Source organism: Protopterus annectens, chromosome 7.part1 (assembly GCF_019279795.1).
Source record: "Protopterus annectens isolate FY-2018-M chromosome 7.part1, PAN1.0, whole genome shotgun sequence".
In the NCBI taxonomy this organism is placed as follows: Eukaryota; Metazoa; Chordata; order Ceratodontiformes; family Protopteridae; genus Protopterus; species Protopterus annectens.
In genome coordinates this window covers 527913371-527940524 of record NC_056740.1, presented here as the reverse complement: position 1 = coordinate 527940524, position 27154 = coordinate 527913371, and the positions used below count along the sequence as shown (strand labels likewise).

The 27154-nt window shown below is 45.5% G+C and overlaps 1 protein-coding gene across 1 annotated transcript in view; it reads right to left on the bottom strand.

Annotated features, from left to right (window-relative positions):
• The window catches only part of RFX7 (regulatory factor X7), a 1464252-nt gene that overhangs the window by 519533 nt on the left and 917565 nt on the right, over positions 1 to 27154 (bottom strand). Inside the window, exon 3 of the mRNA XM_044078963.1 lies at positions 26779 to 26861. Coding sequence (XP_043934898.1) covers positions 26779 to 26861 — 83 coding nt within the window. The remainder of the gene's footprint in view (positions 1 to 26778; positions 26862 to 27154) is intronic.

The window sequence follows — 27154 nt, the reverse complement described above, 5'->3', positions numbered from 1 at the left end:
CATGAAAAATTCTTCTAAACAAAATTTAAAGGTCATGCTGTAAACGCTAGGAGTCTTAGTATGAAATTGCACTCATTGCAAGCATTCCTTCCACTGGAGGATGCTGAAATTTGAGAAGTCACTAAAACCAGGTTCAAAGCTGCAGAGATCACACCAGCCTTACCAAGTTTCTCATCCTACCATACTTTCAGACCCCAAATGGAGGGCTACAAAGCCAAAGCAGGTGGAGTTTCAATACTTATAAAAAAACATGCACACCTCCAGGCTGGTCAAACAGTATGACGCACAGGAAACACTCCAACTGCAGTTAACTGTTGATATGCCACTTATTCAAATCATAGCTAGGTCAGACCCCCAACCATGACTCAGGATGCCCACTCCACCTATCTGGACTTACTTGAATCCATCAAGATTCAACCCTCTATCCTGGTCCTGGGTGACTAACTACCCCCCCCCCCCCCCCCCGGTGAGGGTCAAACAAAAAAACTTTTTCAAAGCTGACTACAATCTCCTGAGTGCAGGTATGAGCAGCTTTACAGCCACCGTCCCTTCAGTTGGAACCAGCACTAATGTCCGAGCTTACACCAAAAAACTATATAAGCACCTACATAGCTGTACAGACTCAACAATACCTGACGGGACAAAATCATCTGCCTCAAGGAAATGTAAACTTGCCTGGTGGACAGCAGCAATAAACAAACTCTATAAAAAAGGAAAACAATTGCTGTCCAGGACCAAGAAGGAGCAGGTACCAAGTTGGATGCAATCTCTCCTTTGTATGAACAAGCAAATAAGGTCACTGGTGAAATCCTCTAAAGCTAACTTCGAGTCCAAATTGGCCACACCCACTAAGGACAATCATAAGGCCTTCTTCACATACATCCGCAGTCTCAAAGGTAACACCCAAATCTGCTCTGAACTGGTGGTCAAGAACACTACATACACAAATGCCGTAGATATAGCCAACCTGCTGGCAGACAGGTTCAGTGAAAACTTCACCCTCCCCATCTCCTAATCAGTAAGCCAGGACATCCCCAACACCTGCTCCCCTCCCCTTATCACCAGGGAGCAGCCCTTCAATGCCCTCTTAAAGGCAACAAATACAGTCTCCATGGGACCTGACAACATCCCTGGCTGCATCCTACATGAACTCAGGCATGAGCTCTCTGCCACATTAGGCAGCCTATTCAACCAAAGCCTGAGCACTGGTTTCATCCCAGCCGAATTGAGGACAGCCACTGTCATCCCTCTGCACAAAGATGGAGTGTCCACTGACCAAGGCAATTATAGGCCTATCAGCTTAACTAGCCTGATATGCAAGGCCATCGAATGCATTATCATGGACCTTATAAACAAGGACATTGGCAACCTCCAAACGTTTGACCCTACACAGTTTTTCTGCCAGAGGGAGATCATGCCTGTCAAACTTGGCTGACTTCTTTGAAACAGTCACCAAAGCCATGGACGAGGGGAAGATGATGCACAACGCCTACCTTGACCTAGCCAAAGCCTTCGACACTATTCCCCACTCGGGTTCATAGATTAGTATTAAGCTAACTGCCCTTTTGAGCCATTTAAGCCTAGCCAGTTATCCCTTGTGAGACTCAAACCCTGCACCTTGTGTTTGTAAGGCAAACACCTTAACCATTAGGCCACCCTCCCAACCCAAAATAGATAAACTCTCCTAGATAGGTATCAACCCGTATGTTACTAGATGGGTAGCTAACTGGCTCACTGACAGAACTCATTTAGTCAAAATATGGAAAGCCATCTCCAGTAGTAGACCTGTAATGAGCGGTGTATCCCAAGAATCAGTTTTTGGGCATCTACTGTTTGGGATATACTTTTCTGAAGTGCAAGCCAAAGCCAGTAGTCTGTGGCTGACCAAGTTTTCAGATGACTGCAAGCTGGGCGCAGTCTTAAATTCCCCTAGTGATTTGAACATCTTCCAACAGGGCCTTACCCAAACTAATGACTGGTACCAGAAGCATTGCCTCAAACTGAATGCCAAGACATGCATCATTACCTCCTTTGGGGAAAATGGCATCCCCACTAATTATCACATTAATAACAACGTACTAAGCACGCAATCAGTCATGAGGGACTTGGGCAACCAGGTTGATAGCAACCTGACTTTTGACCACCACGCTGCCTCTGCTGTATTTCATCCTGGAACAAGGAGGTCATAACATCCCTGAAGTCCTCCCCTATCAGACCCATTACTGAATACAATGCCCCCTTTGGCAAGTACCTTGCCAAGAACATGCAGCAGCTGGAGAGACCACAAAGGTTCATGACCAGGAAAATCCAGGGTCTCAAACACCTATCCTATACAGATAGGCTAAAAGCCCTGTCCCTCTACTCAGTCTCATACAGACTGCTCAGAGGTGACGTGTCTGGCATACAAGACCATCTTATACCCAGCCTTGATGGAGTTGCAGCATACCTGTAAGTCAAACTCCACTCGCGCAACCCGCATGCAAGGCCTCAACCTGGTCTGTGACATAAATAAAATTTGTTGGTGGGATAGATTTGTGTCCCAAATACTCTCCCATCTGTGGAATAGACTTCCTCTCCATGTCAAGCAGAGTACCTCACTAGCCCCCTTTAAGAGGAACCTGGACGACTGGATGGGAAAAGTACAGTTTTGTACCTACCATAAATGTAGATGTTCGAAGATCCACATTGCTGCAGTCCTTACTTATGGGTAGTCCGCTGTCCTCGGTCGGCCCGAATACCAAAGTATTAGGCTGACGTCGGTCATGGGCGCCTAGATCTGACATCAGAGCGTCAGGGTATAAAGGCGCATGACCAACGTCATATCCTCAGTCTTTTCTTGCCCCAGATGTCAGAAGGCCAAACCAGAAAGGCCACAGCCAAAAACAGAATACCTCCCAAAAACATGCCCAACAACAACCATCACCTAAAGCATAGCACCATGTCAAACTACAGTGGGGAAGGAGGGAGGGTAAATTGGACTGCAGCAATGTGGATCTTGAACATCTACATTTATGGTAGGTACAAAACTGTACTATGTTCTTCATCTCACATTGCTGCAGTCCTTACTTATGGGTAGAATCCCAAAGCAACGGGAAAGGGAGGTTGGTAAAAATCATAAAGCATTAGGGGCGCTAAAATGCCCTGTAAAATTGCAGTGGCAAATCCAGCCCTAGACTTAGAATAAAGAGGAAGGTGGTAATGTTTAGAAAAAGTATGCACTGAACTCCAAGCAGCTGCCTCCAAAATGTCTTTTGTAGCTACCCCCCCTTAGAAAGGCCGTAGAAGTAGCAGTAGCCCTAGTGGAATGAGGCCTGATTCCAGCAGGAATCTCCTTACCATGATGGGAATAACAGAAAGAAATACAGAACCCAATCCATTTAGAAATAGTTTGTTTTGAAACAGGTTTACCCTGTGAACCCAAAGCAAAAGAAACAAACAACTGCTGAGACTGTCTGAACTCCTTGGTTCTGCTCAAATAATAACGCAACTGCCTGTGAATATCCAAAGTATGCAAAATTTTCTCCCCTCTATTTTGGGGGTTTGCATAAAAAGTAGGCAAATGAATTGTTTGATTTAAGGCCACACTAGAAACCACTTTAGGCATAAAGGAAGGATTAGTACGCAAAGATACCCTATCCTTATGAAAAATCAGGAAAGGCTCCACTGCCATGAGGGCCTGTAATTCAGAAACCCTTCTTGCAGAGGTAATGGCCAACAAAAAAGCAGTTTTCCATGACAAATACTTTAACTCGGCAGTAGCTGCAGGCTCAAAAGGTTGTAGAGTAAGCTTTTCCAACACAAAATTGAGATCCCAAGCAGGAGTAGGAGCTCTACGTGGGGGTCTTATATTCTTTGCCCCTCTAAGAAATTGCTTAAACCAAGGATGAGAGAATAAAGGAGGGTCACAATCATAGTGAGCAGAAATGGCTGCAGCATGGACCTTTATCGAGGAGAAAGACAAACCCTTGTCCAATAATTCAGTAAGATATTGAAGAGCAACACTTAAATCAGGTTTGGAGACATCAAAGTCCTTCCCTTTGCTCCAAATAAAAATCTCCTCCATTTATCAGCGTAAACTTTCCTGGTACTAGGCCTCCTGGCCTCCAAAATAACATTCAAAACTTGTTGTGGAAGCTGAGACCCTCCAGAGTCTAAAACAGAATATGCCAGGCTGTTAGATGCAGAGACTGAATCTTGACATTGAGGAAGTGACTGTCCTCTTGTGACAGAAGGTGCGGAATCAAAGGCAGAGGCCATGGAGGTTCTCGTACTAAACTCCTCAGTAGTGGGTACCAGTGTTGTCGAGGCCAATCCGGTGCTATCAAAATCATGGTTGGCTTGTCTTGTCTGACCTTCAAAAGTACTTTGGGAAGAAGAGGCAGAGGTGGAAAGGCATATACATGCAGATTGTTCCAACTGAATGATAGAGCGTCCACCTTGCAAGCTGTGTGATGAAACATTTTTGTGCAAAACTTTGGCAACTGGTAATTTAGAGGAGAAGCGAACAGATCTATGTCTGGAGTTCCCCATAACACTGTCAACTTTTGAAATACATGAGGATCCAATTTCCACTCGTGAGGATCCACTATTTGTCTGCTCAACACATCTGCTAAGGAGTTCTGTGCTCCTGGTAGAAACCTTGCCTGAAGAGTGAGGTGTAGATTGAGAACAGTTTCCCACAGAATCATCGCTTGCCTGCAAAGAGGGTAAGAATGGGTTCCCCCTTGCTTGTTGATGTACCACATGACAGTAGTGTTGTCTGTTTGAATCAACACCTGCCCTGGGTGAAGTAAATCTTTGAAAGCCATCAATGCAAACTGGACTGCTAACATTTCCTTCAAGTTGATATGCAAATGTTGGAGTTTGACAGGCCACGTGTTTTGCACCCATTTTCCATTGAGGTGTGCTCCCCAAGCCTTGTCCGAGGCATCTGTCGTTAGAATCTGACTCGCCTCTGGCCGGGCCACAGAGAGTCCCTTGTTTAGGTGACATTCCTGAGCCCACCACAAAAACTCCTTCTGAATGCAAGGTATTATCTGAATGACAGTGTCTAGATCTTGGCAGTGCTGTGTCCATACATTTTTGAGATACCATTGAAGCTTCCTCATATGCAATTTGGCATTGGGAAGCACCAGAATACAAGATGCCATGAACCCCAAGGCTTGAAGGACTGTCCTTGCAGTCAGCCTGGACCGTAGAGACATTTGATGGAAATAAAGAGAAAGGCTTCTTTGTTTGTCCGGGGTCAAAAAAGCCATCTGGGAAGCTGTATTCAGTCTCACACCCAGAAAGCACATGTCCTGAGAGGGTACTAGACTGGACTTTGTTTCGTTCACAGAATACCCTAGGCATCTTAACACTGCCATCACATACTGTAGATGATGAAGAAGTTCGTCCTTTTCTTGAGCAATAATAAGGCAATCGTCCAAATAAGGATAAATCTGTATTCCTCTTAGTCTGAAAAAGGCTATCACTGGAGCCAGAACCTTTGTGAACACTCTGGGCGCAGTAGATAAGCCAAAGGGCAATGCAGAGAACTGATAATGTAAATTTCCAGCCCGAAAACGCAGGTACCTCCTGCAATTGGGCCTGATAGGAACATGAAGGTAAGCCTCTTTGAGATCCAGAGTAACCATCCAATGATCTTTTCCCAACAGAGGTAAAAGTTGTTGTAAAGTCAGCATCTTGAACTTTGGAATGTCCAGGTAAGTGTTGAGGATAGATAAATCCAAAATTGGTCTCCACGTGTTCCCCTTCTTTGGAACTAGAAACAGGCGAGAATAAAATCCTAGGCCCACTTCTGACCGAGGAACTGGCTGTATAGCTCCTATTTGAAGAAGTAAACAAATTTGTCTGTGAGCCTCTATCCTTTGCCGAGGAGGGACGTCTGGCATGCCTGTGAAAGGAGGCATGGTATGGAAATAGAATTTGTAACCTCGGTTTATAACGTCCAATACCCATTTGTCCTGGGTGACTAAATGCCAATTTTGCTTGAAAAGAGCCAACTTTCCTCCCAAAGGAGCTGCCAGGCAAGAAGAATCTGGCAGCTGAAAATGCAGGTCATTGGGCCTGTTTACGAAAGGACTGGCCCCTGCCCTCACCAGCAGATTGAGCAGGCGAACTCCATTGTCTCGGCCTGAAGGTACTCTGAGCTCTGCCCCTACCACGCCTAGATCTACCCCTAGACTGAGAATCAGAAGAAGTACGTCCACCCCTTAGTAGGCCAATTTCTACTAAACTTTGGAGGTTGTACCTGCAAAAATCTTTAACAGTCTGCATAGACTTAGCCTTGTCTTCCATTTTCTTTTAGATAGTCTCCACTGAAGTTTCAAACAAAACTGCAGAATGTAAAGGGACATTCAGAATTCTAGACTTAACATGCTCAGACAAATTCTGATCCTTAAGCCAGGCGTGCCTCGAATAACTGAACCAGTGGCAGCCACCCTAGAAGAAGCCTGTAAAGCATCAAAACCACATTGCAAAGAGTGCTTACCCACCTGTTCAGAAACATGCACTAAATCCTGCAATTCTTTACACTCTATGCCCTCTGCCAAAGCATCCACTTTAGATCTTAGCTGAGAAAGGAGGAAATTCTGATACTTCAACATATGAAACTGGCAGTTCAAAGCTCTCATTGCTAAAGTAGAAGAGGTATACACCTTCTTACCCCATCTACCCAAAGCTCTAGCTTCCTTATCCAGAGGAACCGGATTCTTAACAACAGAGGCTCTAACACCCTTAGGCCCCTGACTAATAGTTTCTGGGTCCACCCTAGGACTCCTATACAAATATTTATGAGCCTCAGGCACCCTGTAATACCTGTCCGGTTTAACTGGGGCAGGAGGCACAGAATCTGGATTAAGGGAGGCTTCCGAGAAAACATCTGAAACATCCAAAACCGGAGGAATAGCTAAGGGTCTATGCTGTGGTAAAAACAAGAACTCCCTAAGTCTCTTCCGTGAATCAGAGTAATCCTGTCCTTCCCACTTAAAATGCTCCCGCATGGAATGCAGAGTTTCAGAAAATGAAAAATCCTCTGGAGGAGAAGCAGAAGGAGTGGAATCCTCTGCATCAGAATCAGAATAAGGAGGGTAATCTTGAATGTCTTCAGCAGAAGACTCTGAATCATCTGAGGCCTGCTCCAAACTTTCCAACTCTGGCTCCATCCTGGGCCTCTTATCAGGAGGGGGCATAGAACCCCTAATTAAAGTAATCAAATCCTCTGCCATTTTAAGCATGTGCTTTTTAGGCACAGACCCTGAAGAACCAGAACTGACACCAGAGGAAGGCAAAACAGACCTGCCCTTAGAAGAAGCCTTAGAAATAGTAGCAGAAGACCTAACTACCTTAGGCATAGAAGGGAGAGTAGTAACCTGAGAGGCCCCTTCAGCCTGACCTGCCTCCTGGGAGAGCACATCTTGTAAAATCAAAGTTTCCCCCTGGGACTCAACAGAAACTTCAGCCGGATCCACCTGTTCAGCTGTAGCCTCTAAAGTTCCGGCGTCCGAAAAGTACAGTTTTGTACCTACCATAAATGTAGATGTTCGAGGATTCCATTGCTGCAGTCCTGACTATTGGGGTATAGTCCGCGTCCAGTCGGCCCGAATACCAGAGTATAAGGCTGACGTCGGTCAGGGCGCATTAGACTGACGTCAGTACGTCAGGGTACTAATGCGCATGACCGACGTCATATCCTCAGTCTTTTCTTGCCCCAGATGTCAGAAGACCCTAAAAAGACAAGTCCCAAAAAACCTGCACCAAAAACATGTACAATATATACAACAATATATACAAAAATATAAGCATGTAAACTCACCTACACAACCACCCCTAAATACAGAGGGGAAGGAGGGAGGGTAAATTGGACTGCAGCAATGGAATCCTCGAACATCTACATTTATGGTAGGTACAAAACTGTACTATGTTCTTCGTCTTCCATTGCTGCAGTCCTGACTATTGGGTAGAATCCCAAAGCAGAGGTAAGGGAGGCTGGCAAATCATAAAGAAGTAGGAGCTGACAACATGCCTTGCAAAACAGCTGTGGCAAAACCAGCCCTAGACTTAGAGTAGATAGGAAGGTGATAATGCTTAGAGAAAGTATGCACTGAACTCCAAGTAGCTGCTTCCAAAACATCCTTAGTTGCCACCCCCCTTAGAAATGCTGTTGAAGTGGCAGTAGCCCTAGTGGAATGAGGCCTAATCCCAGCTGGAATCTCCTTGCCATGATGGGAACAACAAAATGCAATGCAAAAGCCAATCCACCTAGAAATAGTTTGTTTTGACACAGGCTTGCCCTGTGAACTCAAAGCAAAAGAAACAAACAATTGCTGAGACTGCCTAAAATCCTTAGTCCTGCTTAAATAATAACGCAATTGCCTGTGTACATCTAAAGTGTGCAAAATCTTTTCCCCTTTATTTTGAGGGTCTGCAAAAAGCGTAGGCAAATGAATAGTTTGGTGTAAAGCCCCACTAGAAACCACCTTAGGCATACAAGAAGGATTAGTGCGTAATGATATCCTATCCTTATGGAAAATCAAAAGGGCTCTACTGCCATAAGGGCCTGCAACTCAGACACCCTTCTTGCAGAAGTAATAGCCAACAGAAAAGCAGTCTTCCATGACAAGTATTTCAATTCAGCAGTAGCTGCAGGCTCAAAAGGTTGTAGAGTAAGTTTTTCCAACACAAAATTGAGATCCCAAGCAGGAGTAGGAGCTCTACGTGGGGGTCTTATATTCTTTGCCCCTCTAAGAAACTGCTTGAACAAAGGATGCGAAAACAAAGGTGGGTCACAATCATAGTGAGCTGAAATTGCTGCAGCATGAATCTTAATGGAAGAGAAGGACAAACCTTTGTCCAATAATTCAGTAAGATATTGAAGAGCCACACTCAAATTAGGCTCAGAAATCTCCAAATTCTTTGCTGTACTCCAAAATAAAAATCTCTTCCATTTTTCTCGTACACTCTCCTTGTACTAGGTCTTCTAGCTTCCATAATCACATTCAAAACTTGTTGAGGAAGTTGAGACCTGCTGTGTTTCAACACAGAATATGCCAGGCTGTTAGATGAAGAGAGTGAAGCTTGACATTGAGCAGATGACCGTCCTTCTGAGATAACAGATGAGGAATCAGAGGTAAAGGCCATGGAGGCTTCTTTACCAGACTCCGTAGTAGTGGGTACCAGTGTTGCGAGGCCAATCTGGAGCTATCAAAATCATCCTTGGCCTGTCTTGTCTGACCTTTAATAGTACCTTTGGAAGAAGAGGCAGAGGTGGAAAGGCATACACATGAAGGTTTTTCCAACTGAAAGACAGAGCATCCACTTTCCAAGCTGTGTGATGTAACCCTTTGTGCAATACTTTGGCAGCTGGTGGTTTAGTGGAGAAGCGAACAGATCTATGTCTGGAGTTCCCCATGACACTGTCAGTTTCTGAAATACATGAAGATCCAGTTTCCACTCGTGGGGATCCATGATTTGTCTGCTTAACACATCTGCTAAGGAGTTCTGTGCTCCTGGCAGAAACCTTGCCTGAAGAGTTAGTTGCAGGCTTAGCAGTCTCCCATAAAATCATTGCTTGCCTGCATAGAGGATAAGAATGTGTTCCCCTTGCTTGTTGATGTACCACATGACAGTTGTGTTGTCTGTTAGAATCAACACCTGCCCTGGAAGAAGTAACTCCTTGAAAGCCATTAATGCAAACTGGACTGCTAACATCTCTTTCATGTTGATATGTAGATGCTGTAGTCTGGCAGGCCACTTGTCTTGTATCCACTTTCCATTTAGATGAGCTCCCCAAGCAATGTCCGAGGCATCTGTCGTTAAGATCTGACTTGCCTCTGGCCGGGTCACAGAGAGTCCCTTGTTTAGGTGACATTCCTGAGCCCACCACAAGAATTCTTTTTGAAGGCAAGGTATTATTTGAATGACAGTGTCCAAATCCTGGCAGTGCTGTGTCCATACATTTTTGAGATACCATTGTAGCTTCCTCATATGCAGTTTGGCATTGGGAAGCACCAGAATACAAGATGCCATGAACCCTAATGCTTGAAGGACTGTCCTTGCAGTCAGCACGGACTGATGAGATAGTTGATGGAAGTAAAGTGACAGACTCTTTTGTTTGTCCGGGGTTAAAAGGCCATCTGGGCTGCTGTATTCAGTCTCACACCCAGAAAGCACATGTCTTGAGAGGGTACTAGACTGGACTTTATTTCGTTCACAGAATACCCTAGGCATCTTAGCACTGCTATAACATATTCCAGATGCTGTAGAAGGTCTTCCTTTTCTTGAGCCAGAATCAGGCAGTCGTCCAAGTAAGGATAGATTTGAATTCCTTGAAGCCTGAAGTAAGCTATCACTGGAGCCAGAACCTTTGTGAATACTCTGGGCAGTAGATAAGCCAAAGGGCAATGCAGAGAACTGATAATGAGAATTTCCAGCTCGAAACCGCAGATACTTCCTGCAACTTAGCCTTATAGGCACATGAAGGTAAGCTTCCTTGAGATCTAAAGTTACCATCCAGTGATCTTTGCCCAGCAGAGGTAAAAGCTGTTGTAACGTCAACATCTTGAACTTGGGAATGTCCAAAAGTGTTGAGGAGAGATAAATCCAAAATTGGTCTCCACGTGTTCCCCTTCTTTGGTACAAGGAACAGGCGAGAATAAAATCCTAGGCCCCTTTCTGATACAGGGACTGGCTGAATGGCCCCTATGTGAAGTAACTGAGAAACTTGCTTGTGAGCCTCTTTTCTTTGTGGAGGAGGAACGTCTGGCATGCCTTTGAAAGGGGGCATTGTATGGAAATAAAATCTGTAACCGTGGTGAATGATATCCAACACCCATTTGTCTTGAGTAATTAAATCCCAATTTTCTTTGAAAAGAGACAGTCTTCCTCCCAAAGGAGCTGCCAAACGTGAATCTGCTGGCAGCTGAAAAGACAGGTCATTGGGTTTGTTTACGAAAGGACTGACCCTGCCCTCACCAGAAGTCTGAGCAGGTGAACTCCTGTTCTAGGCCTAAAAGAACCTTGAGCCCTGCCCCTACCACGTCTAGACCTACCCCTAGACTGGGAATCATAAGCAGGATATGTCCACCCCTTAGCAGGCCAATTTCTACTAAACTTTGGTGGCTGCACCTGCAAAAATCTTTAACAGTTTGCATAGACTTAGCTTTGTCCTCCATTTTCTTTAAAACTGCTTCCACAGGCGATCCAAACAACACATCAGACTGTAAAGGAGCATCCAAAATCCTTGTCTTAACATGCTCAGCTAAATTCTGATCCTTCAACCAAGCATGCCTGCGAAGAACAGAACTGGTAGCAGCCACCCTCGAGGAGGCCTGTACAGCATCAAAACCACATTGCAAAGAATGCTTACCCACTTGTTCAGACACGTGAACCAAATCCAGCAACTCTTTACACTCAATACCTTCCGCCAAAGCATCCACCTTAGATTTCAATTGTGAAAGGAGATAATTCTGATATTTAAGCATGTGAAACTGACAATTCAATGCTCTCATGGCTAGAGTGGAAGAAGTATACACTTTCTTTCCCCACCTATCCAAAGCCCTTGCCTCTTTATCAGTGGGAACAGGATTTTTAACCACAGAAGCCTTTACACCCTTAGGCCCTTGAGAAATAGTTTCTGGGTCCGCCCTAGGACTCTTAAACAAATATTTATGAGCTTCGGGCACCCTATAATACCTATCAGGCTTAACAGGAGCAGGAGGCAAAGAGTCAGGGTTCAGGGAAGCCTCTGCAAAAACATCTTCCACCACATTCAACACAGGAGTAATAGCTAAAGGCCTATGCTGGGGTAAAAACAAGAATTCCCTAAGCCTTTTCCTGGAATCAGAGTAATCCTGGCCTTCCCATTTAAAGTGCTCCCTCATGGAATGCAGAGTCTCTGAAAATGAGAAATCCTCAGGCGGAGAAGCTGTAGGAGTGGAATCATCCACATCAGAATCTGAATAAGTAGGATACTCCTGCATATCTTCCACAGAAGATTCTGAAGCCTCTGAACACTGTTCAAAACTATCAAACTCCGGTTCCACCCTAGGCCTCTTATCAGGCGGGGGCATAGAACCTCTAATCATAGTAATCAAATCTTCTGCCATTTTAAGCATATGTTTCTTAGGTACAGAACCCGAAATGCTAGGAGAAGCCCCCACTGAAGCTGAACTAGGCCTACCTCTCAAAGAAGTTTTGGCAACAGAAGGAGAGGCTCTAACTACCTTGGGAAGAGAGGGAAGAACAGTCACCTGAGAAGGCCGCTCAGCCTGGCCTACCTCCTGAGAAGGCACATCCTGTAATAGTATAGTTTCTGCCTGGGACTCCATGGAAACTCCTGGCAAAACCTCCGGCTCCACTGAGCCTTCTAAAGAACCGCCGTCCGGGACTGCCGGTTCATCAACCCTAGGCTTCACTGTTTTATCCTTGCGCTTCTTGGAGAAGCGGCCGGAGCATCCGGCGGCATTTTATAATTGCAACGCTTCCCAAACACTAACCTGGCACAGTCTAACCTCCTCTTAATAGTGCGTTTGTTAAACCTAGCACAAGAGCGGCAACCAACAACGTCGTGCTCAGGCCCTAAACAAGGTATACACAAGGTATGATAATCCCTATGAGGTATCTGTTTCCCACAAGAAATACAGTTATTCACTTTTTCTGACATCCGGTAAAATACTGAGGCAAGAAAAAACCAAAATGTTCCCCAACGGGGTACTTAGCCAACTCTGTTTCGGTCTGAAACTCCGGTTTCGGAAATATTTCAGAACGCCAACCTGCACTCGCAAAACTGCTTCTGCATCGGACCATGCGGCAAAAAAGACTGAGGATATGACGTCGGTCATGCGCATTAGTACCCTGACGTACTGACGTCAGTCTAATGCGCCCTGACCGACGTCAGCCTTATACTCTGGTATTCGGGCCGACTGGACGCGGACTATACCCCAATAGTCAGGACTGCAGCAATGGAAGACGAAGAACATCGGACTAATCATCCTGCCTAGGCTTTAAAGATTTGTCTTTGCGCTTCTTAGTAGAAGCGGGCGTCGGAACATCCGACGGCATATTATAATTACACCTCTTGCCAAAGACTAACCTAGCGCAATCTAACCTCCGTTTTATAGTGCGCTTATTAAACCTAGCACAAAACCTACACCCGACTACGTCGTGCTCCGGTCCCAAACAAGGAATACAAAGCGAGTGGTAATCCCTATGCGGTATCTGTTTCCCACAAGAAATACAATTATTCACTTTTTCTGACATCCGGTAAGTAACTGAGGCAAGAAAAAACAAAAATCTTCCCCAACGGGGTACTTAGCCCAACTTGGTATCGGTCTGAAACTCCGAAAACGAAAAATTTCAGAACGCCGAACGGCACTTGCAACGCTGCTTCTGCATCGAACCATGCGGCAAAAAAGACTGAGGATATGACGTTGGTCATGCGTCTTTATACCCTGACACTCTGATGTCAGATCTAGGCGCCCATGACCGACGTCAGCCTAATACTTTGGTATTCGGGCCGACCGAGGACAGCGGACTACCCATAAGTAAGGACTGCAGCAATGTGAGATGAAGAACATCAGAGAATACACCCCTGGAATCCCACCTGTGTCCCTGCTGGACAGGGGAAACAGGTGCTGACTTTGTGGGAACATGGGCAAAATTCTTGTCTATGCTTATAAGGACTTCTGGGCCAATAGCCTAGTATCATCCTATGAACAGTACAGTTTTGTACCTACCATAAATGTAGATGTTCGAAGATCCACATTGCTGCAGTCCTTACTCTTGGGTAGTCCGCTGTCCTCGGTCAGCCCGAATATCAAAGTATAAGGCTGACGTCGGTCAAGGCGCATTTGACTGACATCAGGACGTCAGGGTACAAATGCGCATGACCGACGTCATATCCTCAGTCTTTTCTTGCCCCAGATGTCAGAAGACCCTAAAAATAAAGGTCAAAACCAAAAGACAGCAAACAACCAACCAACCACCCTTGCACTAATTATATGTACAATATATACAATATACACAATATTTACAACCCAACCCACACAACCACCTCTAACTACAGAGGGGAAGGAGGGAGGGTAAATTGGACTGCAGCAATGTGGATCTTCGAACATCTACATTTATGGTAGGTACAAAACTGTACTATGTTCTTCATCTCACATTGCTGCAGTCCTTACTCTTGGGTAGAATCCCAAAGCAGAGGTAAGGGAGGATGGCCAAACTACAAGGAAGCAGGAGCTGCCAAAATGCCCTGCAAAACAGCAGTGGCAAAACCAGCCCTGGATTTAGAGTAAAGTGGCAGGTGATAATGCCTAGAGAAAGTATGCACTGAACTCCAAGTAGCTGCCTCCAAAATATCCTTGGTTGCCACTCCCCTCAAAAAGGCTGTCGAAGTGGCAGTAGCCCTAGTGGAATGAGGCCTAATCCCAGCTGGAATCTCCTTGCCATGATGGGAATAACAGAAAGCAATGCAAAACCCAATCCACTTAAAAATAGTTTGTTTTGACACAGGCTTGCCCTGAGAACTCAAAGCAAAAGAAACAAACAACTGCTGAGACAGCCTGAACCCTTTAGTTCTGTCCAAATAATATCGCAACTGCCTGTGTACATCTAAAGTGTGCAAAATCTTTTCCCCTTTATTTTGGGATTTGCATAAAAAGTAGGCAAATGAATAGTTTGGTTTAAAGCCACACTAGAAACCACCTTAGGCATAAAGGAAGGATTAGTACGCAAAGATACCCTATCCTTATGGAAAATCAAGAAAGGCTCAACCGCCATAAGGGCCTGTAATTCAGAAACCCTTCTTGCAGAGGTAATGGCCAACAAAAGGCAGTCTTCCATGATAAATATTTCAACTCAGAAGTAGCTGCAGGCTCAAAAGGTTGTAGAGTGAGTTTCTCCAACACAAAATTGAGATCCCAAGCAGGAGTAGGAGCTCTACGTGGGGTCTTATATTCTTTGCCCTCTAAGAAATTGCTTGAACAAAGGATGAGAAAACAATGGAGGGTCACATTCATAGTGAGCTGAAATTGCTGCAGCATGAACCTTAATAGAAGAGAAGGACAAACCTTTGTCCAGTAACTCAGTAAGATATTGAAGAGCCACACTTAAATTAGGCTCAGAAACATCAAAATCCTTTGCTGCACTCCAAAATAAAAATCTCTTCCATTTATCTGCGTACACTTTCCTTGTACTAGGCCTTCTAGCTTCCAAAATCACATTCAAAACTTGTTGTGGAAGTTGAGACCCTTTATGGTTCAAAACAGAATATGCCAGGCTGTTAGGTGAAGAGAGTGAAGTTTGACATTGAGCAAATGGCTGTCCTCCTGTGACAACAGGTGTGGAATCGAAGGCAAAGGCCATGGAGGCTTCCGTACCAGACTTCTCAGTAATGGGTACCAGTGCTGTCGAGGCCAATCTGGAGCTATTAAAATCATCCTTGGCTTGTCCTGTCTGACCTTTAGAAGTACCTTTGGGAGGAGAGGCAGAGGTGGAAAGGCATACACATGAAGATTGCTCCAATTGAAAGAAAGAGCATCCACTTTCCAAGCTGTGGGATGAAACCTTTTGTGCAAAACTTTGGCAGCTGATGGTTTAGTGGAGAAGCGAACAGATCTATGTCTGGAGTTCCCCATGACACTGTCAATTTCTGAAATACATGAGGATCCAATTTCCACTGTGGGGACCCATAATTGTCTGCTCAACACATCTGCTAAGGAGTTCTGTGCTCCTGGCAGAAACCTTGCCTGAAGATTGAGCTGTAAACTGAGAGCAGTCTCCCACAAAATCATTGCTTGCCTGCATACAGGATAAGAATGTGTTCCCCCTTGCTTGTTGATGTACCACATGACAGTTGTGTTGTCTGTTAGAATCAACACCTGCCCTGGAAGAAGTAAATCCTTGAAAGCTATTAATGCAAACTGGACTGCTAACATCTCCTTCAGGTTGATATGTAGATGTTGTAGTCTGGCAGGCCACCTGTCTTGTATCCACTTTCCATTTAGATGAGCTCCCCAAGCTTTGTCTGAGGCATCTGTCGTTAAAATCTGACTCGCCTCTGGCCGGGTCACAGAGAGTCCCTTGTTTAGGTGACATTCCTGAGCCCACCACAAAAATTCCTTTTGAATGCAAGGTATTATTTGAATGACAGTGTCCAGATCCTGGCAGTGCTGTGTCCATACATTTTTGAGATACCATTGCAGCTTCCTCATATGCAGTTTGGCATTGGGAAGCACCAGAATACAAGATGCCATGAACCCTAAGGCTTGAAGGACTGTCCTTGCAGTCAGCCCGGACTGATGAGATAGTTGATGGAAGTAAAGGGAAAGACTCTTTTGTTTGTCCGGGGTTAAAAAGGCCATCTGGGATGCTGTATTCAGTCTTACACCCAGAAAGCACATGTCTTGAGAGGGTACTAGACTGGACTTTATTTCGTTCACAGAATACCCCAGGCATCTTAGCACTGCTATCACATATTCCAAATGATGAAGAAGCTCTTCCCTTCCTTGAGCCAGTATCAGGCAGTCGTCCAAATAAGGATAGATCTGTATTCCTTTTAGCCTGAAGAAAGCTATCACTGGAGCCAGAACTTTCGTGAACACTCTGGGCAGTAGATAAGCCAAAGGGCAATGCAGAGAACTGATAGTGAGAAGTCCCAGCTCGAAAACGCAGATACTTCCTGCAACTTAGTCTGATAGGAACATGAAGGTAAGCCTCCTTGAGATCCAAAGTTACCATCCAATGATCTTTGCCCAGCAGAGGTAAAAGCTGTTGTAACGTCAACATTTTGAACTTGGGAATGTCCAGATAAGTGTTGAGGATAGATAAATCCAAAATTGGTCTCCACGTGTTCCCCTTCTTTGGTACTAGGAACAGGCGAGAATAAAATCCTAGGCCCACTTCTGGCATAGGGACCGGCTGTATGGCCCCTAGTTGAAGTAACAGAGAAATTTGCTTGTGAGCCTCTATTCTTTGTTGAGGAGGAACGTCTGGCATGCCTCTGAAAGGAGGCAAGGTATGGAAATAAAACCTGTAACCTTGGTGTATGATATCCAATACCCATCTGTCTTGGGTAATTAAACTCCAATTTTCCTTGAAAAGTGCCAACCTTCCTCCCAAAGGTGCTGCCAGACGAGAAGGCTCTGGCAGCTGAAAAGGTAGGTCATTGGGTCTGTTTACGAAAGGACTGACCCCTGCCCTCACCTGAAGACTGTGCAGGAGAACTCCTGTTCTAGGCCTGAAAGAGCCCTGAGCTCTGCCCCTACCACGTCTAGATCTACCCCTACACTGGGAATCATAAGAAGGATACGCCCACCCTTTAGCAGGCCAATTTCTACTAAACTTTGGAGGCTGAACCTGCAAAAAATCTTTAACAGTCTGCATAGACTTAGCCTTGTCTTCCATTTTCTTTAAAACTGCCTCAACAGGAGAACCAAACAACACATCAGATTGTAAAGGAGCATCTAAAATCCTAGTTTTAACATGGTCAGATAAATTTTGATCCCTCAGCCAGGCGTGCCTGCGAAGAACTGACCCAGTGGCAGCCACCCTAGACGAGGCCTGCACAGCATCAAAACCACATTGCAAAGAATGCTTACCCACCTGTTCAGAAATATGTACTAAATCTTGTAACTCTTTACAATCAATACCTTCCGCCAGAGCATCAACCTTAGACTTCAACTGTGAAAGGAGATAGTTTTGGTATTTTAACATGTGAAACTGGCAATTCAAAGCCCTCATAGCTAGAGTGGAAGAAGTATAAACTTTCTTTCCCCATCTATCCAAGGCCCTGGCTTCTTTATCCGGATTCTTGACAACAGAAGCCTTAACACCTTTAGGCCCCTGGCTAACAGTTTCTGGGTCTGCCCTAGGACTCTTAAAAAGATACTTATGAACTTCAGGCACCCTGTAATACCTATCCGGTTTAACAGGAGCAGGAGGCAAAGAATCAGGATTAAGAGAAGCCTCTGTAAAAACATCTTCCACTACATCCAAAACAGGAGGTATAGCCAAAGGCCTATGCTGGGGTAAAACAAAATTCCTAAGCCTTTTCCTGGAATCAGAGAAGTCCTGACCTTCCCACTTAAAATGCTCCCTCATGGAATGAAGAGTTTCTGAAAAGAAAAATCCTCAGGAGGAGAAGCAGAAGGAGTAGAATCATCCACATCAGAATCAGAATAAGGAGAGTACTCCTGCAAGTCTTCAGTCAAGACTCTGAAACATCCTAAGCCTGCTCAAAACTCCCTAGCTCAGGCTCCACCCTAGGTCTCTTATCAGGAGGGGCAAAGAACCCTAATCAGAGTAATCAAATCTTCTGCCATTTTAAGCATATGCTTCTTGGGCACAGTTCCAGAAGAACTAGGGGTGACACCAACTGAAGCTAAACCTGGCCTGCCTCTAGGAGAAGCCTTGGAAACAGAAGGAGAGGGCCTAACCACCCTAGGCAGGGAGGGGAGTATAGTAACCTGAGAAGCCCCATCACCCTGACCTGCCTCCTGAGAGGCCACATCCTGCAAAAACAAGGTCTCTCCCTGGGATCCCAAAGAAACCTCTGGTGGAACCACCGGCTCCACCGACACCTCTAAAGAACCGGCGTCCGGTACGGACGGTTCTTCTAGCCTAGGCTTCACTGCTTTGTCCTTGCGCTTCTTTGAAGAAGCAGGCGTCGGAGCATCCGACGGCATTTTATAATTGCACCGCTTCCCAAAGACTAACCTGGCACAATCTAATCTCCTCTTTATAGTGCGCTTATTAAATCTAGCACAAGAGCGACACCCAACAACGTCGTGCTCAGGCCCTAAACAAGGAATACACAAAGTATGATAGTCTCTATGCGGTATCTGTTTCCCACAAGAAATACAATTATTCACTTTTTCTGACATCCGGTAAACCACTGAAGCAAGAAAAAACTAAAATATTCCCCAACGGGGTACTTAGCCAACTTTGACTCGGTCTGAAACTCCGGAATCGAAAAATTTCAGAACGCCAACCGGCACTTGCAATACTGCTTCTGCATCGGACCATGCGGCAAAAAAGACTGAGGATATGACGTCGGTCATGCGCATTTGTACCCTGACGTCCTGATGTCAGTCAAATGCGCCTTGACCGACGTCAGCCTTATACTTTGATATTCGGGCCGACCGAGGACAGCGGACTACCCAAGAGTAAGGACTGCAGCAATGTGAGATGAAGAACATCTATGCATTACCTGTGAGTGTGACACCTCTCAACATATAATAAGCCAATGAATAATTTATTTATTTGCATTTGCTAACCAGGAAAGTCCAACTAGGTCACAACAGAACCCTTTTCAGTGGAGGCCTGGGTAGGTAACTTACATTACACAGGCTAAAGTACACGTTCAGTTTTAAGTAAACATATATGCAACTACAGTGAGATATCTCTTGTAACCTCAGGCTATACGGTTTTGTCCTTTATAGCCAAAATGGGTCTAGTAAATGTCCTCTGAACACCTAACAAAATTACCTATAATAACAGATATGACATGATAAAGAGTTGTATTCTAGGTGAAGTGCTGAAGGGATTAAAAGGCATAAGAACTATAGCCTCTCTACTCTCCATATCCCTGAAGATGGGTACTGCACAATACGGTGTTTTCTTCTCACAGTATTCTGTAACATGAAATGAGGACTGCATAGCTACAGCCAAGATGTTTAAGGTTTGTTTCTCCTAACGGTGTACTATAGCACCAGCTAAACATTCTGCTTGTCTCTCTCTCAAAATTACAACTTTAAGGTGCATGTTTAGTTACCCCATGCCTCCTTAAATCAAGACAAGCCTAGTCTTCTCTCCCTAAACAGCTCCAAGGTAGACATCATTATAAAACAATATATTTGCAGTAAAGGCATACATGTATATACACGTGTGCGTGTGTACATCTACACATACGTACATACATAAATACTTGTATATCTTTAAATGCTAATGAGCTACTTACAGTAAGTCACACGATCTCTAGTGTGCTTAGTCTAAATAAAGACTTTGTGTTAGCCACATTCATGGTGTTTCTGGCTTACTAACCAGAAACCACATGGCGTCAGAAGTGAACAAATAATTGTCACAAGTAGAGAACTACATCTGCAAAAGTGAGTCTATATATTTGCTTTTGAAAGTTAATAACTTTGTAAGCAGAATAGCATTCTCTTCTTCGTAATTCAAAAAGCACACAACAATTAACTATCTATGATAGCTGTTAACTAACCAGCTTACAATATAAGGATTTACTTTACCACGGTTCTGACATACAATGAAATTTTATAATATACTCTCTTATTTCCACTTATACAGCCCACATTCTCCCAATCATATATTGAAAGTGCCTCTCACTTTTTGCACCTCTGCAGGCCAGAAGTATTAAACAGAGGAAAAAAGAAGTTATGTACCTACCATAACGTTCCATGTTAGTTGTCTTCATCTCGCCTTCCTTCTTGCTGGTTGGGATCGGAGCCGATCCTCTGCGCCGACTCGGCCATCTTCTATAGTTCGAGAGCTGTTTACTGGCTCGAGGCTACCCCTTATCCCATGATGCCTAGCACTAGCTACCCAGATCTCGTTTGTAATAGCTAACCCCAAACTTAACCAGAGAAACAACCTGTCCAAGGAAAAGGTTGAGCATACCTATCATACTCTCTAAGTCAGTACAGTAAACAAACCAGAGAACACTCAGCCAGTGAAACCAAAACTCCTCTCGATCCAATAGGACAGGGGGACGGAGGATGGGACGCAAGAAAGAAGGCGAGATGAAGACAACTAACATGGAACGTTATGGTAGGTACATAACTTCTTTATGTTAAGCTGTCTATCTCGCCTTCGTTCTTGCTGGTTGGGACAGCGTCCCTAGCACATACAATCCTGGGCGGCTCGTTGGAACAGACTCTCCAGAACAGTGGAGCCAAAGTCAGCTCTGCTCCTGGAGACCATATCTAGCTTGTAATGAGAAATAAAAGTATGAGGATTTGCCCACGTGGCAGCTGCACAAATAGAATTCATGGGCAACCTAGACTGGAAGGCTACAGAGGTGGCCAAAGCCCTAGTAGAATGACATTTCGGTTTGATAGGCAAGTCTTTGTTTCTCAATTGATAAATGAAGGTAATAATACGAGACAACCACCTGGATAAGGTCACTTTGGAAACTGAGAGACCTTGTTTGCCTAGAGCATAGGAAAGGAATAGTTGGTCCGACTTCCTTGTATCCTTGGTCCTATGCAAGTAAAAACGCAATTGTCTATGAACGTCCAATTGGTGTAATTTGTATTCTGCCTTGTTGGTGTGGTTAGGGAAAAACACAGGAAGGTCTATAGATTGGTTTAAATTATTTTCTGAGCAGACTTTCGGAAGGAAAGATGGATTAGTCCTCAGAGCAACCCTGTCCTTATGAAAAACCAAGTATGGAGGACGAACACATAGTGCCTGAAGTTCAGAGACACGTCTGGCTGATGTAATAGCTACCACAAAGAGTGTTTTCCAAGATAGAAATTTAATTGAGCAGGATGCTGCAGGTTCAAAGTGGGGCATAATTAAAGAGGTTAGTACCAAATTAAGGTCCCAAGGAGGAGGGGGATCTCTCACTGGAGGTCTAAGGAGAGTAGTCCCTCTTAGAAAGGCTCTACACGGCTTATGAGACATAATGTTTGAATTAGACAACCCAACATGAAAGTTAGAAATGGCCGCCAATTGAACCCTGATTGTAGCAGAAGCAGACCCAGAATGAAAGAGTTGTGTTAGGAACTCCAAAATTTCGTGGACTGGGGCTGAAAAGGGATCTATGTTCCTAGCCTCTGCCCAACAAGAAAAACGTTTCCATTTACTAGCATAAGTTTTTCTAGTCGTGGACTTGTGAGAGGACACGATAATCTCACGCACAGCCGGGGAAATGCTGGGAAGCCTAGCTAGGGTTGGAAGTGGAGCAACCAAGCTGTGAGATGGAGTGTTTGGAGGGATTGATGCAACCTGCCTGACTGATGAATCAGTAGGTCTGGAATTGGATCCAGAGTCCAGGGCTGCTCGAGAAGGTAATGATGCAGGAACAGAAACCATATCTGTCGAGGCCAGTAGGGGGCAATGAGGATCATTTTGCAACCCAACGATATAGCTTTCTGTATGAGCTTCGGTATCAGGGGAAACTGAGGGAAGGCATAAAGGAGTCCCTGAGACCAATCGTGGACTAGAGCGTCTCTGGGAGAGTTACCTGGAAGCAGAAGAAGGGAGAAGTAGTTGCTGCATTTGCTGTTGAAGGGGGTGGCAAAAAGATTGCAGCAAGACTGTCCCCATTTGTGGAAAATCAGATCCGCAACTACCTGATTCAGAGACCACTCGTGAGGCATGAGAATAGCTCTGCTGAGCCTGTCCACTATGACATTGGACCTCCCAGGGATGTGCGTCGCAATCATAAATCGTTGGGAGGAAATCGCCCACTGCCAGAGTCTGAGTGCTTCTCGACATAGGGGATAGGATCTGGTTCCGCCCTGCTTGTTGATGCACCACAACACTGACATGTTGTCCGTTTGAATTGCAATGGTCCCAGAAGGGAGAGAGCCCTGAAGAGCTTGCAACTCTAGGAGAACGGCTCTCATTTGTAGGACGTTTATATGCAGATGGTACTCGTGAGGCTGCCAAGTGCCTTGGACTGTCCTGCCCTGAAAATGCCCCCCCCCACCCTATCAGGGAGGCGTCTGTGGTCACTGTGGCAACCGGAGGGGGCTGAATGAATGGTCTGCCCTGAGACACTAGTGGGGAGAGCATCCACCAGGAAAGGTGCTTTTTGCATGCTTCTGTAATCATGATCATGTGAGACATGGGCAGCTGTTGGAAAGACCACTGTGTGAACAGCAGCCACTGAAGGATTCTCATGTGAAAGCGGGCCAAAGGTATTAGAAGAATTGCCGCTGCCATGGAACCCAGAGTTTGAAGGACAAACCTGACTTGGATCCTTTTGCTCTGCATTAGAATTTGAACTTGCTGGCGAATTGTAGACACCCTGTCTGGCGGTAGCCTTGCGGACATGTTCCTTGTGTCCAAGTCTGCTCCTATATAGGTGATAAATTGACAGGGCAACAAGGCAGATTTTTCAAAGTTTATTGTGATGCCTAGCTGGGAGCAGATTGTGATTGTGTAGTCCCTGGCTTGCAGAAGTTGATGCCTAGTGGTAGCAGTGAGAAGCCAGTCTTCTACATATGGAAACACCTGGAATCCTCGACGTCTCAGGTGAGCCGTGACCGCTGCCATACACTTGGTGAACACCCTGGGGGCTGTGGTGAGACCAAAGGGCAGAGCTCTGAACTGGTAATGACTGGCTCCCAGCCGGAAGCGAAGGAATCCCCTGGAGCGCCTGTCCATTTTGATGTGATAGTACACATCCTGAAGATCTATGGAGCACATCCAATTGTCTTGACCCAAAAAGGGTAGAATGGACTGTAGCATGACCATCCGAAACTTTGTTCTTTGAACAGACTTGTTTAGCCTGCTGAGATCCAGAATCGGTCTCCAGTCCCCTGTCTTTTTTGGTACCAAAAAGAACCTTGAGTAAGTTCCGGATCCATGTTGGTCTGGCAGGACTTCCTGGATGACTCTTTTTTCTAGCAGTTTTGAAACTTCTATGACTGCTTCGTCCCTCAGATTGGGTGGAACATCTGGAAGGGATTTGCTTGAAGTTAAAGGGGGTTGAGAGAAGGGAATTTTGTAACCTCCGGATATAACTGACCATACCATTTGTCTTGCGTTAAATTTTGCCAGGCTTTTGGGTATAGAGAAAGTCTTCCCCCGACTGCCTCCAGAGACGGGCAGCCGGGCAACCCTTCAGGGATGTTGAAAGGGCTTCTCAGAGAAAGATTCTCTGTTGCCCTGGTTCTGCAGACCCCCTCTGCCACGAGGGTGGTGTCTGTTGTTGTTGTTTCCCCCTCTGGAGGAAAAAGCACTACGTGTGTCAGGCGAGGCTCCCTGGGATTTTCGGAACCACATTTTGCCACTCTTCTGACCCTTGGGGTATGGTCTGGAAGGAGTGGAAAAACGGACTCCCACAGCAGAGAGAGTCTTGCCTTCTAGCTCATACCTAGTCAAAGTGTCTTTCACCTGTGGTCCAAAAAGAAAGGAACCATCAAAGGGGGTGTTGGTGAATGACGCCCTAAAGGGTTCCGCAAAATTACACAGCCGCATCCATGCATGTCTCCTCAGGGCAACACCCGTACCTGCAGCTCTACTCGCACCATCGGCTGCATAGGAAATGAGCCTCATGGAGGAGTTGACTACAGAATTGAGGGTCGCCAGCTGGGAAGTCACTTTAGCTTGAGCCCCCTCAGCTGATGGATCTTGAAGGGTATCTCCGAGCTCTTTAAGGAGATCCCTCTGAAGCCGGGTAAAATGGCATAAGTAGTTCAGTGACCTCATAGAAAAGGTCACTGAAGCAAACATTCACTTCCCATATCTGTCCATGGTCCTAGGCTCCTTGTTAGGAGGATGGACAGACGAAGAAGTTTCCGCTAACTCCTTTTTTGTGGCTGCTGCTACCACCATGGCATCCACAGGAACACCTTTGGTAAGGAACTGCTTGTCATGGGGGGCAGTGATAAACTTTCCAGGTCTCCTCGGGGTGGGTTCCACTATATCCGGGGTTGACCAAGCCCTTCGAGCCACCACTGACATAAGCGGATCGAAAGGCGGAGAAACCCAGGAGGTGGAAGGTCGGGAACCAAACGCTTCCAGGAATACAGACTCATCCTCAGTAGGGGCTAGGGGATTCCAGTTCCCCCTCTGCTTAAGCATTTCGAGGATGTCCAAAAAGGAAACATCTTCAGAGGGGGATCTCAGGGACCCTTCCGAGTCATCTACATCTGTATCAGAAGTGACAGACTCAGGGGAGTCAATGTGCTTCCTCTTGCACTTCTTCTTACAAGGGAGCTCCTCTGAATAATCAGGGGAGGCCTCGGAAGAAGAGGAAACACCCAATGGGGTGCCCTGGAGCGCCGGTTCCCCACACTTGGGGTCTGGAGGAGGAGCAGAGGTTGGCATAGGCACTACAGGGGACGGAGCCGATGGGGCCGATAGTTGAACTGACTCAGTGGCCAGCACACTCCTCATGACATCGAAGGCGTCCCTGCCACAATGCAGAGAAGGCTCCGGTTCCGAGGAAATCGGAATCCTTCTCCGCACTGAGGGAGACGGCTCCGAGGCTGATGTAGGAGCCAAGCTCACCTGCGCCGAAGCTCCGAGAGGGAGAATGTGGTTGGACAAGGGTCCGATGCCACTCACCCCCTCGGAGCCGACGAGGGAGCCCCGGTGCCCAGATCCCTTGACGGACGGCACCATCGAGGGAATCGGAGCCGACGACAGAACCGAAGGAGATAAGGTTATCGGAGTCGACGGTTCCACTACTCGAACCCCAACGAACTCCGGCTCCGAGTTAAATGGAGTCGAAGGAGGAACATCGATAGAATTGGACGGAGCCGACACCTGTTGAGGAGGGCTGGACAACATCTTGGCAAGTGCCTGCGACTTTAGCAACCTACTGACCACTCTTCTCCATGTCGTGATCCGAAAGCCTAGAGGATCAAGAAGAGTGAGAAGATCTGTGACTGCGCTCGCTTTGCAGCAGGGGAGACCGAGGAGCCGAATGTATCGATTCCAGAGAAGGGGACCTCAGCCTCTTGTGACTCCGCGAAGGCTCCGAAGATTCTGATGGAACCGAAGGGGAGACAGTCTTATCGGTTCCAGCCTGAACCAAAGTAGCAGGTAGAGTCTGAACCAACAACTGCTCCGAACTTGGAGCCGACGATTTGGTAGTTTTAGGGGATTTCACAGGCTGAGTCTTGGCCGGTGAATCCTGGGGCTTTAAAAGGCTCCTAAGAATAAGCTTATTCTTACTCTCCTGCAGAACTCTTGGACTAAATGCATGGCAGACAGAACAAGAGTCCTGCAGGTGCACAGCGCCTAAGCAGTAGACGCAAGAAGTGTGCCCATCTGTCAGAGACATTTTCTGACAGCATGAGTCACACTTCTTGAACCCAGACACCTTGGATTCTTTAGACATCCTGAAACCAAAAAGACAACAATAGCTAATAAACAATAAACAGTCTACAGAAAAAACACAGACAGCACAGTATAATACAGACTAAAGTTTTTTTTTTTTTTTTTTTTTTTTTTTTTTTACGGAAGCCTCTAACTCAAACGGCCGGCCTAACAAGAAAGTATAAGGAAAGCCTCTAACTAAAACGGCTAACCTGACAGAAAAAGGATAAGGAGGGGGAGAACTCTCTAATTAAAACGAGTTCTAAGGGGAGGGAAGGAACTACAAATATACACTTAACTACTACAAGTATAAACTGAAAGTTAACAAAACCCACTAAGAAAAAAATTCTATAAGAAAGTCAATACAAGCCTGAGCCAGAAAAACGACACCTCACAGCTGAAGCGGCAAACGAGATCTGGGTAGCTAGTGCTAGGCATCATGGGATAAGGGGTAGTCTCGAGCCAGTAAACAGCTCTCGAGCTATATAAGATGGCTGAGTTGGAGCCGAGGATCGGCTCCGATCCCAACCAGCAAGAACGAAGGCGAGACAGACAACTTAACATCACTGGTTCATTTTCATTGACAGGCCATACAGGACTAAGCATCACATCATACCATTTCAAGACAACTGCAGCATTTCCATTTTAATTTGTGCATTTCCTTCTTTGGGACACATAATACAAGAAACGTATGCAAGATTAAATAATTTCATGCAAACATGCAGCTTTAAATTATTTATGCAAAAAATGAAGCACCTTTTTTCTCCATTACTGGGACCAGAAGGCAACTGAAGGTAGAGGTAGAGTTTTTCTAGGTCTGTAAACTTCTCCACTTCTCCCTAAAGAGGGAATAAAATAAAATGTGTGTAAGGTATTCTGTTGTATATGCTACATCTGCTGCATTTCAGGCTATTTTTGATCATGGACACTAATCCTGCTTACAAAATGTAAGATAAAACAGCACATCTATGATTAGCACATAGAAAATCAAAAATTTAAAACGTATCATTTCACATGTTACCATGTTAGGTGAGAATGCAGCTCAGTGAACCCATTTTTCATTGTTGAAAATCATGATACTGGATTGACCACCCTGCTGTCTTGGATACATTCACGTTAGACTATCACGTTC